Source organism: Mycena indigotica (genome assembly GCF_014461135.1).
Source record: "Mycena indigotica strain 171206Taipei chromosome Unknown Mind.scaff0014, whole genome shotgun sequence".
In the NCBI taxonomy this organism is placed as follows: domain Eukaryota; kingdom Fungi; phylum Basidiomycota; class Agaricomycetes; order Agaricales; family Mycenaceae; genus Mycena; species Mycena indigotica.
Window position 1 is genome coordinate 683,147 of NW_023503013.1, and position 12,612 is coordinate 695,758.

At 56.7% G+C, this 12,612-nt stretch overlaps 2 protein-coding genes across 2 annotated transcripts; both read left to right on the forward strand.

The window, feature by feature from the left end:
* Window positions 1–129: 129 nt before the first annotated feature.
* MIND_01306200 (Bifunctional pyrimidine biosynthesis protein) lies at window positions 130–7,192 on the forward strand (the record flags this gene model as incomplete). Its single annotated transcript, XM_037369521.1, has 10 exons — window positions 130–313; window positions 358–2,240; window positions 2,290–2,478; window positions 2,526–2,858; window positions 2,906–3,084; window positions 3,135–4,665; window positions 4,709–6,550; window positions 6,591–6,993; window positions 7,040–7,110; window positions 7,157–7,192. 10 exons carry the CDS (start codon window positions 130–132, stop codon window positions 7,190–7,192), a joined length of 6,651 nt encoding a protein of 2,216 aa, XP_037214019.1.
* A 1,785-nt stretch (window positions 7,193–8,977) lies between these two features.
* Window positions 8,978–10,522, forward strand: MIND_01306300 (SLATT-fungal domain-containing protein; the record flags this gene model as incomplete). The annotated part of the gene is made up of 4 exons (XM_037369522.1): window positions 8,978–9,949; window positions 10,005–10,109; window positions 10,158–10,229; window positions 10,277–10,522. The coding sequence occupies 4 exons, from the start codon at window positions 8,978–8,980 to the stop codon at window positions 10,520–10,522; spliced, it is 1,395 nt and encodes a 464-aa protein (XP_037214020.1).
* Window positions 10,523–12,612: the final 2,090 nt, after the last annotated feature.

Here is a 12,612-nt window from a genome sequence, read left to right on the forward strand (position 1 = left end):
CTGAATCGATAACGGCGTCGTCATCAGAAAAAAACAGATGTCAACAAATCATTCTATATATGCTCCACCAAAGCGAGCAAATCCTCTTCCCTTCCACGCAACGTGGAAGGGAACCTACCCTGCAATAGAATGACGCGGCCTATCCTCTCTCGTATGACGACCGCCATTCCCGACCCCTTGCCTCCGATCGTCTCCTCTGCGGACTCGCAAGTTGTCGAAGATGCGATTCTCGAGCTCAGCGATGGGTCAGCGTTACGGGGCATCTCCTTTGGGGCGCAAAAGAGCGTCGCGGGCGAGTGCGTGTTCCAAACTGGTCAGTGACTTGTCGGTTGTCGTTCCTTCCCAACGGGCAATTAGGCATGGTCGGCTATACCGAATCGTTGACGGACCCGTCCTACGAGGGTCAGATCCTCGTGCTCACCTATCCGTTGGTCGGAAACTACGGAGTCCCAGAACGTCCGAAAAACCCTCTCGATGACCTTCCTCTGGCTTTCGAATCTTCCCGAATCCATATCGCAGCATTGGTCATCGGCTACCACTCGGAAGACTACAGCCATTTCCTCGCAAAGTCAACGCTTGGCGCCTGGCTTAAAGAAAACGACGTTCCCGCAATCTATGGGGTAGATACACGGGCGCTAACCAAGAAAATTCGCGAAAAGGGCTCAATGCTGGGTAAAATACTCGCACGTAGGCCTGGAGCTCCCGCTGGTCGAGCTCGGCCGCTAGTCCCCGGCTCGCAAGCCCCTTCTCGTGCCCCTTCACGAGCATCCTCCCCGCCATCTTCCCAGTCCTGGCGCGAAGATTACGAAGACATTCCATTCTTTGACCCAAACCAAACTAATCTGGTTGCGGCTGTCTCTATTACTGCTCCGCGACTCTTCAAAAGTACGACTACGCCCCGCGTTCATCCAACTGGCCGTTCCTTGCGGATTCTTGCCATTGACGTGGGCATGAAATATAATCAGATTCGCTGCTTCATCGACCGAGGCGTCGACCTAAAAGTCGTTCCATGGGATTACGATTTCCTTTCGGAACCAGAACCTTACGATGGAATCTTCGTCTCCAATGGGCCCGGTGATCCATCTCTGCTTACGCCCACTATCGAAATGCTTCAAAAAGCCCTCGAAAAAGCCGACCATCCAATTTTCGGCATTTGTCTCGGTCATCAGCTTCTTGCTCTTGCTGCTGGTGCGAAGACTTCCAAAATGAAATACGGCAATCGTGGTCACAATATTCCCTGCACCGATGCACTCTCCGGCCGCTGCTATATCACGAGTCAGAACCACGGATTCCAGGTCGACACTGCGACATTGCCAGATGGCTGGGCAGAACTCTTCCAAAACGCCAATGATGGGAGCAACGAGGGCATCTACTGCATCGACAAGCCGTTCTTCAGTGTCCAATTCCATCCGGAATCAACCCCTGGCCCGCGCGACACGGAGTTCCTGTTTGATGTCTTCATTCGCAATGTCGCTGATTGTGCCGCGACCAGCGGCGTGCTTGTACCTATCTCGATGCCCGGGGGGAAGCGGGAAGAGAACGACCGCCGCGTCCCACGTGCGAACGTGTCCAAGGTTGTCATTCTTGGATCGGGTGGTTTGTCCATTGGCCAGGCTGGCGAGTTTGACTACTCCGGGTCGCAGGCGATCAAAGCTCTCAAGGAAGAGGGCATCTACACAATCCTAGTCAATCCCAACATTGCGACAATCGCGACTTCTAAGGGGCTCGCAGACAAGGTGTATTTCCTCCCGGTCACACCTGAGTTTGTGCGGCGCATTATCAAGTACGAAAAACCAGACGGAATTTACGTGACATTTGGCGGGCAGACCGCCCTGAACGTGGGCATCAAGCTGAAGGACGAGTTTGCGGGCCTGGGCGTCAAAGTTCTTGGGACGCCGATTGAGACGATCATCACAACGGAGGACCGCCAGCTGTTTGCGACGGCAATGGCGCAGATCGGGGAGAAGTGCGCGGAAAGCGCGACGGCGACGAATTTGGAGGAAGCGCTCGCCGCGGCGAAGAGCATCGGCTTTCCGGTTATTGTGCGGGCCGCGTATGCTTTGGGTGGATTAGGCTCTGGCTTTGCCGGCAATGAGACGCAGCTAGCCGCGCTTTGTGCTAAGGCGTTCGCAACGAGCCCGCAGGTGTTGGTGGAGCGGAGCATGAAGGGATGGAAGGAGATCGAGTATGAAGTCGTTCGCGATTGCAGAGACAATTGCATCACTGTGTGCAATATGGAGGTTGGTCTTGTGCCTTTTTTTCTGATTGGATTTTGATTTTTTTTTGCAGAATTTCGACCCGCTTGGGATTCATACAGGCGACTCGATAGTCGTAGCTCCCTCGCAGACACTTTCGGACTCGGATTACAACATGCTTCGGACGACCGCGGTCAATGTTATTCGCCATCTCGGCGTTGTCGGTGAATGCAATATACAATATGCACTAAATCCTGCCTCCCAAGAATATTGCATCATTGAGGTAATTTCACTTGTGTTTCTATATTATTTCCATTAATCTGCGAACAGGTTAACGCGCGTCTTTCTCGGTCTTCGGCTCTTGCATCTAAAGCGACTGGATATCCACTTGCATTCATTGCCGCGAAGCTTGGTCTCGGTATCCCGCTCAACGAGATAAAGAACTCGGTCACCAAAGTAACTTCAGCATGCTTCGAGCCGAGTTTGGACTACGTTGTCGTCAAGATTCCGCGCTGGGACCTGACAAAGTTTACGCGTGTGAGTCGGCAGCTCAGCAGCAGCATGAAGAGTGTGGGCGAAGTCATGAGCATCGGACGCACGTTTGAGGAGACATTCCAGAAGGCGATTCGTGCAGTTGATGACCAATTTCTGGGATTTGCAAAGGTATTCATCATTTGTACCTGCTATGTCATGTCTAATCTTACTCATAGAACGATTTCGTCGCCGACATCGACGAAGAGCTTGTCAATCCCACCGACAAGCGCATATTTGCCATCTCCACTGCCTTCCATCGCGGATACAGTGTGGACAAGATCTGGCAGATGACCAACATCGACAAGTGGTTCCTCACGAAACTGCAATACATCTTCAAGATGGAGCAACACATTTCGTGAGTAGCCATTTTCGCTTGTCGCGACCACGTGATTGATCTTATGTCAGTGAGCTGAATGTATCAAGCATTGACCCGACTATCTTGAGGCACGCGAAACAGCTGGGCTTCTCTGACCGACAGCTTGCGGCAGGCATGGGATCGACGGAGCTTGCTGTTCGCCGACTGAGGCAAGAGAATAGCATCGCGCCTTGGGTGAAGCAAATCGACACTGTTGCGGCAGAGTTCCCTGCGTTTACGAACTACCTCTACACGACGTACAACGCGAGCGAGCACGACGTTATATTCAACGACAGGGGTGTAATGGTGCTTGGGTCGGGAGTGTACCGGATCGGGTCGTCTGTAGAGTTCGACTGGTGTGCGGTCCGGGCTATTCGCACCCTGCGGGACCAGGGCTTCCAGACGATCATGGTCAACTACAATCCGGAGACCGTGAGCACGGACTACGACGAGGCGGACCGGCTCTACTTTGAGAACATCAGTCTCGAAACCATATTGGATATCTACGATGCAGAGCGGTCGCGGGGAGTTATTTTGTCCATGGGTGGGCAGACGCCAAACAACATCGCGCTACCGCTGTACCGCCAGAATGTCAAGATATACGGGACTTCGCCAGAGATGATCGACACCGCCGAAAACCGGTACAAGTTCTCGCGGCTGCTGGACGAAATCGGGGTTGATCAGCCACTGTGGAAGGAGCTCACCAGCCACGCAGAGGCGGAGGCGTTCTGCGAAAAAGTCGGATATCCTGTACTCGTTCGACCTTCCTATGTGCTGTCCGGCGCTGCGATGAATGTGGTGTCTACCGTGGACGACCTCGCCAACTACCTGACGCAGGCGACAGATGTGTCACGTGACCACCCGGTCGTGATCACAAAATACATTGAGCAGGCGAAGGAGATTGAGATGGACGCGGTTGCAAAGGACGGCAAGATGGTCATGCATTACATCTCCGAGCACGTGGAGAACGCGGGCGTGCACTCGGGCGACGCGACGCTTATTCATCCGCCACAGGACTTGGATCCACAAACCGTTCGCCAAATTGAAGACGCGACGGCCAAGATCGGGAACGCGCTCAATGTAACGGGCCCATTCAATATCCAGTTCATCGCCAAGAACAATGAGATCAAGGTTATCGAGTGCAATCTTCGGGCAGCCAGGTCGTTCCCATTCGTGTCCAAAGTCACAGGCATCGATGCGATTGAGATGGCCACGAAAGTCATGCTTGGCTTACCCGTAGAGGCATACCCAGATGCGGGGCTGCCGGCAGACTACGTCGGAATCAAGGTGCCACAGTTTAGTTTCAGTCGACTGTCTGGCGCGGACCCTGTCCTGGGTGTGGAGATGGCGTCCACCGGCGAAGTCGCATGTTTTGGACGTGACAAATACGAAGCGTACCTCAAGGCGCTGATATCCACTGGGATCGTCCCGCCGAAGAAGAACATTTTGTTCTCAGTGGGGAGTTATCGCGAGAAGCTTGAGATATTACCTTCGGTGCAGAAACTGAGCGCTGCGGGATATAATATCTTTGCTACTTCGGGGACAGCGGACTTCCTCACGGAGCATAATGTGCCTTGCAAGGTATTTGTCGTTGATTATGTCAGCCATATCTAACTGCTTGCAGTACCTCGAAACCTTGGTAGAAGGAGGGCAGGACAAGCAAAAGTCGGAGTACTCTCTGACGCAGCATCTTGCGAATAACCTCATCGACATGTACATCAACCTCCCGTCCAAAAACCACTACCGCCGCCCAGCCAGCTACAGCAGCAAGGGGTACCACACGCGCCGGATGGCGGTCGACTTTGCGGTGCCGCTCATCACGAATATCAAGAACGCGAAACTTCTTGCTGAGGCGCTTGTGCGCAATCTCCCGCTTGACGTGTCCAGCATCGATTCCAAGAGCTCCCATCGGACTCATACCTTCCCCGGATTAGTCAACATTGCTGCGTTTGTTCCAGAGTTCGGTGCAGACCTCGCCCGGGCCACGCAGGCGTCGGTCAGCGCTGGATTTGCAACTGCAGTCATCATCCCTGCTGATCTGGGCAGCTGTATCTCGGATCGCGCGTCGTTGGAGCGAGCCAAAGCAAGTATTGGCAGTACTGCTCATTGCAATTATGCGTTGAGCATCGCTGCTACCGCAGACAACACACAATCCCTCGACGACGAGCTGCAGGCGGAGGCCAAAGCACTTTTCATTCCGTTCGACGTTAGTGCATTATCGACGCCTTTGTCAGCCGTGGCGGCGCACTTTGCCGCCTGGCCCACCGACAAACCCATCGTGACTGACGCCAAGGGCTCGGACCTCGCGTCACTCCTCCTGCTCGCCTCGCTGCACAATCGCAGTGTGCATGTTACAAATGTGCGCGCACAGGACGATCTGCTGCTCATCGCGCTCAGTAAAGCGCGCCATCTCAAGGTCACGTGCGACGTGTCGGTATACGCGCTGTTCTTTTCGCGCGCGGAGTACCCGGATTGCGTGTTCCTCCCGGCTGTGGAGGACCAAAAGGCGCTGTGGGCGAAGATGGAGCTGATTGACGCGTTTTCGGTCGGCGCGACACCGTTTAGGCTTGCTCAGGCGAAGGGGGGAAAGGTGTCGGCGTGGTGTGGTTTGGAGGAGACGCTGCCGCTGTTGTTGACGGCGGTACAGGAGGGCCGGTTGACGTTGGAGGATGTCCGCGTCCGTCTGCACGACAACCCGATGCACATTTTTGGCCTCCCCGAGCTTGCCAATACCCAGGTTGAGGTCGTGATTGGGCGCAAGGGCAAGTTCGGCGCACGTGACACATGCTGGTCGCCGCTGGAGGATAAGATCGTTACTGGTGCGATCCACAGGGTGGTGGTGCATGGTAATACGGCGTTTCTCGACGGGTCGCTGTTTTCTGTGCCGTTTGGGCGGGATATTTCAAGTGCGACGATCCATCATGCTGTCGCCGCGGCGCCGGCGAAGGAACCGGAGGCCCCGGCCGGGCACGTGATGTCTCTGGCCGTGTCGCATCTCACGACTCAACCAACCCCCGCTCCTCACCCATTCCATGCTCTTGTTCCGCATCCAGCCTTCCACAGGCGACATATCCTGTCTGTGAAGCAGTTCACACATCGCGACATGTACGACCTCTTTTCGCTGGCCCACGAAATGCGGCTGCAGGTGGAGCGCAACGGGACACTGGACATCCTCAAGGGGCGGGTCCTATGCACGCTGTTCTACGAGCCGTCGACGAGGACGAGCTCGTCGTTTGATGCTGCGATGAAGCGCTGTGGCGGGGAGGTCGTGCAGGTGACCGCGGACACGTCGAGTGTGGTGAAAGGAGAGAGTTTGGCGGACACGGTGAGGACTCTTGGGTGCTACGGCGACGCGATTGTGATGCGGCACCCGGAGATGGGGAGTGCGGCGCTTGCGGCCAAGTTTTCGCCCGTGCCGATTATCAATGCGGGGGATGGGATTGGGGAACACCCAACGCAGGCGAGTGTTTTTTTTCCTTGTTCGCTTCGTAGTTGACATCCATTAGGCGCTGTTGGACGTCTACACCATCCGATCCGAGCTTGGAACAGTGAACGGGCGTACCATCACCCTTCTGGGCGACCTCAAGAACGGGAGGACGGTGCACAGTCTGGTCACGCTGCTGGCGCTCTACTCGGTCCGGCTCAACTTTGTCTCCCCGAGCACGCTCGCGATGCCGGCGAGCGTGGTGGCCGTGGCGCGGAAAGCGGGGGTGCCGGTTACTATTTGCGAGTCGCTGGACGAGGTGCTGGCGGACACGGATGTGCTATATGTGACCAGGATCCAGAAGGAGCGGTTTGAGAGCGAGGCGGCGTGGGCGCAGGTCAAGGACGCGTATCGGGTGGACCACGCGGTGCTTGCGCGGGCAAAGGAGGACATGATCGTGATGCACCCGCTGCCGCGCGTGAACGGTGCGTTATTTAGTCTCTCCTTGATATGGTACTGATGTTGGGGCAGAAATCGACCCCGAGGTCGACTTTGACTCGAGGAGGGCGGTCTACTTCCGGCAGATGCGCTATGGGCTGTTTGTACGTGTCGTTTCTTTCTTTAGGCTGGAGCTTATCGTCGCTGCAGATCCGGATGGCGCTGTTGGCGAGCGTCATGGGCTGAAGGAGAGGCAGAAAATTATTTGTATGTACATAACAAGACGAAGAAGCGTTCTTGGTTCGAGCGCAGTTAGTAGTATTGACTTGGGCCGACACTGGCGGAAAAATGAGGTTGGTATGGGAGAACTGTCAGTGAACTTGTGAAGTTCCAAGTGACCCGCGAGCTAAGCAACTTGAAATTTAGGACTTGTAGAATATGCATTAATCCATAGAGAGAACAAGGTTGCATTGCGATTGGTGATAGATTGTGATCTTTGGTCATCGCCTGTAACAGATTCTGAAATCTTGAATCGACTGACTGGAGTTTAGGTCTGCGATTAACGTCGACGTTAACTTGAATCGCAGACTGTGGAAAACGCCCGGCCGCCCTCCTGCTGTGCGTGCTATAATAGCAATAACTTGAAGCAGCTTGACCTGGAGCAGATCATCTCAAGCTGGCCCTGATAAGCACCTCGAGATAAGCAGTTCGGGCCCGCACTGCGCCGCAGGACCGGACGCGCTATCTCCGTCGTCGCTTCGCTAGATCCAGAGGTTATTGGGTTATTGTATTACTTGCAGCGTCTGCGTTCTGCCGAGCTCTATTTTTTCTTCTATTTTTTCTCCTTCTTCTTGAATCCGTGTCCTCGCTGCATGCGTTCCTTGGTGGGCATCTCCGGGTCCGGCGCCACTTGGATTGCAAGTCTCCGACAACAAATTGCGGGAATATATGGAGATGGCAATTTAGATCGGAGACTGAATAGCTGCAGCGGCGCAACGGTGCGAAGGGCGTGTTGGAACTTCACTGCGGGAGTTTGGGAATAAACAGTGCCCCTTTCGATCCATTATACACCTAAAATCAATGTACCAAAAAAAGAATTTTTTTTATACCTCTATTTGCACCCAAAAGAAATTGTTCCAAATATGCCTGCTTATATGAGAAATAGATACTATAAATGGACTCAGTTTTGTCAACTGGTTTTGGGGCAGATCAAACAGCCTTTTCTAGACCAGTTTTTGTATCAAAACATGAACCAAAAATATTCACATATATTCACTTATATGATATATATCAGGGCCCTGGACCATATTTTTTGGTCCCTATTTTGATGCAAAAGCTAGTCTAGAAAAGGGTGTTTAATCTGCCCCCAAACCGGGGGACAAAACTGAGTCTGTTTATAGCATCTATTTCTCATATAAGCAGGCAAATTTGGAACAATCTTTTTTGGGTGCAAATAGAGGTATAAAAAATTTTCTTTTTTTGGTACACTGATTTTAGGTGTATAATGGATCGAAAGGGGCACCGTTTATTCCCGAACTCCTGCAGTGCTTTGTATCGCTGTCACGATCCTCGACGCCACCGTCGACTGTCATCCTTTGGTGGTCACTTAGTCAGCCGAGCTTCGATCCGATTGCGAAGCCTATCTCCGCTTCTGGGCTTCTGGGGCCTGCAGCTGCCAGCCTGTGTGTTGGTGCCGTGGCGCTTACTTCTTCAGTGTACTTAATTTCAGAGTTGGTGAAGTAGTTGGCTCTTGGCGGTCGACATGTTCGCTTCGCTGGCAATCGCGGGCTGGGCTGGCTAGCCGAAGAGCGTTCCACGCGGCACGTTCCCGCCGTCTGGCCTTTTGTCGTTTTTTTGCTTTTTCTTCCACGACAGGCGTCCTGGTTCTCTGTGTTGGTTGCCAGGTGTCGCTGCGTTGGAGCTGTCTGTGTCCCGCCCGGGCAGCCCCGCTGCGTGCACTGAAAGAAGAAGAAGGAGAAAAGGAAAAGGCACCGTCCCCGCGTGCACGACGCTTTCGCTCTCGCTCCCGCGATGGACCCGCACCACCCACAACCCCCACCCGCTACTTCTACCCAGCCACCACCAGCAGCAGGGCCGAGCAGACAGACAGCTGAAGGACAGGGCCCTGAGGTTGTGTCTTCCCACGGAGAGGGGCAGCAACTAGCGCCTGGCCTCGCCACCATCCGCGAAAACTCACCGCTGCCCCCAGTCGACCTCACCCCCGACGAGCCCGAGCCCGACGACACTACTGCACCCGCTCCCCATTCTGCCCACGCGAGCTCGTCCGACTCCCCGCCACGCGTGCGCACGTCCTTCCTCGGGCCCCGCACCGCCGCGGACCCCGCGTCCAGCGAGGAGTCCGGGGGCCACGGCCACGTGTACCGCTCCGACTCGGCGCGGTCCCCGGTCACGCCCCAAGGCTTCTACACCGCCCGCTCCACCCCGCCCCCGCCGCCGCCGGCCACAGGCGTGACCCGGTCCAACACGCGGCACGCCTACGCGCAGTCGCAGCCGACCCTCGAGCGCGAGACCCGCCGCCGGTCACTCAACCTCGCCGAGGAGCACCAGCACACGTCCGGGCAGAGCCGGCCGGTCCTCGGGCGCGCGGGGTCCGAGCCCGGGCCGGCGTACCCCGCGGCGGCGGGCACGGGCAGCAGCAGGGACAGCCCGCCGCGGCCGATCCTGCGCGAGGGCCGGGAGAGCCGGCCCGTGACGTGGGTGCGCACCGCGTCGCCCGAGCGCATCGACGTCGAGCCGCCGCCGTCCGCGCCCGCCGCCGGGTCCCCCCGCATATTTAATACCCCCGCGCCGTACGCGATCGCGGTCCCGCCCGGCCCGCCGCCGGGCAATGGGGCGGTCCCGAATGGGGGTGGAGGAGGCGGGGGCCCGCCGCCGCAGCCGCCGCCGAAGCCGATGTCGGAGTATCGGAGGAACACGGCGAATACGACCGCGAGTACGCGGCCGCGGTCCGAGCTCGACTGGATCGTTCCCGTGCGCGAGCCGGTGAGGCCGTTGTCTGTTTTTCTTATGGATGTTTATTAATCAACGCGATGTGCAGCGCCCCAAAACGGTGGAGGAGCGGCTGCGGCCGACGATCGAGACGGCGCAGAAGGAGCGCAGGGAGTGCAAGACGCGCGCGACGCTCACCGGATACGGGCTCAACGTGCGTTTCCTCTAACTTACTTATCTTATCTTATCTCATCTCATCTAGGCCGCGATCGGCCTGCAAGTCGTCTTCGGCGCGCTCACGACGGGGCTGTCCGCCGCGCTGTCCGGGCACAAGGTGAGTCCCAATACTAAGGCTCGCCACGACGCGCTCACGTGCCGCAGATCAGCATCATGACGGCGGTGCTCGGCGGGATGTCGACGATCGTCGCGTCGTACCTCGCGCGCGTGCGCGGCTCGCACGAGCCCGAGCACAGCATCGCGCGCGGGAAGGACCTCGACGCGTTCATCCGCGACTGCGAGGTGTTCGTGCTCGACCATGGCCACACCGTCGGCGCGGAGCTGGATGACAAGGTGAAGGCGTTCCGGGATAGGTTCGAGGAGCTGATGAGCACCGAGGGGAGGGTGTAGAGGGGAGGGAGGGAGTTGGGCAGCGCGAGATACCCTAATGCGGCGCGTTTTTTCCTTTTTTTGTGCGAGTTCTTGGACAATGAGATTGTCTTTTGCTGTTCGTGCTGGTCGGATTGTCATCGGTGCTAATGATGGAGTAATACACAAGGAAGGCTAGGCAGGAGACATCATGAGCGCGGACATCAGCAAGTTGGCGCCCTTCGCGCCCAACACACACAACGGGCCCGAGTCTGAGTCTCACGTGCACTCGCGGATCGCGGGTACAGAGCCACACCCGCTCGCGGGAGGGTTCACACACGCCTCCATTCCCCAAAAAACATGTCTCAGCTCCACCCGCCAGCGCGTATAAAAGCCTATCCGCCCGCCTTTCCCTCCACTCGTCAGAGCCGCCCCGAGCGCATTATCGTCTTGACTCTTCGTTTTCCTTGCGATTACAGACTACAACGATGCCCTCTACTACGATCTACGCCTACCAGACGCGCGTGCCGTTCCCCACGTCGGGGCGGCGCCCGGGCCGGAGCGCGGAGAGCCTGGCAGTGCGCAGGCGCGCCAACTTGAAGGTCGTCGGGAAGCGCGCGGTATGTGTTTACCGTGATTTCGCCTTGTTCGTGTTACTGACGATGTTGCAGAAGCTTCCGGCGGGACGAACGTGTATCCCGCCGGCGACGGGCCTCGACTTTCCCGCGACCTACCACCTGATCGACGCGGGCCCACAACACTCGAAGGCGGCGCCGAAGCGAGGCGTCCTCAGGGCGCTCGTACACGCCGTCGGCCGTGCCGTGCCGGGAGCCTAAATCGACAAGGTTTCTTTTTCCCCGGCTTGTTTTATATTTGCGGGCCGGGCGACGGATGACGGTCTCTGGGCGTGGAGATGCGGTCGGCAGCGTGGGCGGCCGTAGTTGCTGCTCGTGGCGGCGAGATGGTGGCGGGATCCGTGTCGCATTCCGGTGCGTGTTTACTTCTCTTCACGGTTTTGGCTGATGTAAGAATAGACGTGTCCCGTTCCGACCCCTCGCGTACGCCGTATCCGGTATACTCCGAGGGGGGGCGGCGCGCGGCACAGCACGCAGGCCACAGCTGCTGGGCCACGTGCTCGTTTTCCTGGGGAAGGGCCGTCCTCCGCGACCCTCGCGCCCCCTTGTCGCGGGCCCCAGGCTTGTAGCCCAGACGTGGGTGACCAAGTGCGCGTTGAGTAAAAAACTGTGCCGATGTGACTTGCGCCAGGCTTGGAGATGCGGTCGGGCACATGCGAGGATTTGGGTAGCGAGATGGTGGATCGAATGGACGCAACAAAGGTTAGTCACCTCACAATCCACTTTAGTCCAAAAATTCTGCCACAATTGCTTGGTATGGCTGGTATCGTTTCCTGGGGAAGGGCCGTCCTCCGCGACCCTCGCGCCCCCTTGTCGCGGGCCCCAGGCTTGTAGCCCAGACGTGGGTGACCAAGTGCGCGTTGAGTAAAAAACTGTGCCGCAATAGGACTTGCGCCAGGCTTGGAGATGCGGTCGGGCACATGCGAGGATCTGGGTAGCGAGATGGTGGAGAGCATGGACGCAATGGAGGTCAGTCGCGTTGTGATTCGTTTTCGTTTCTCAAAGTTTTTGACGTGGTTGCTTAGTAGGATAGCTGTTGTTCAAGTTACTAGTACTGTTCAGAGTTGTCCTTCCGAGTCACGAGTCACGACCCTCGCGCTCCCTTCTTGCGGACCCCAGGCTTGTAGCCTAGACGTGGGCGACCATTGGCAGCGGCGATTTCTGCTTTGCTGTACTTGTACTTCAAAGCATTAGTCGTAGCGAGCGAGAGCAAGTGAAAGAGGCCATCAAGGGAGTACTAGTAGTACTAAGCTCTGAGTACGCCGGCCGTGCGTCACGGTGCGTGAAAAGGCAGCAACTTGAAAGTATAGGTTTGGAGTTTCAAAAACAGTCTGCAAAGATACGAAGGACTCGGATTGTTGCCCGTTGTTGATGAGGAAACCTTGAATTCGAACCATGTCACACAGTGACATGCGGCATGTGGGCTGTTTCTACCAGGACCGTGACTCGCCTCACCCAAACAATGCGAACCGTGCTCCCGAATCCCGATCTCTCGTG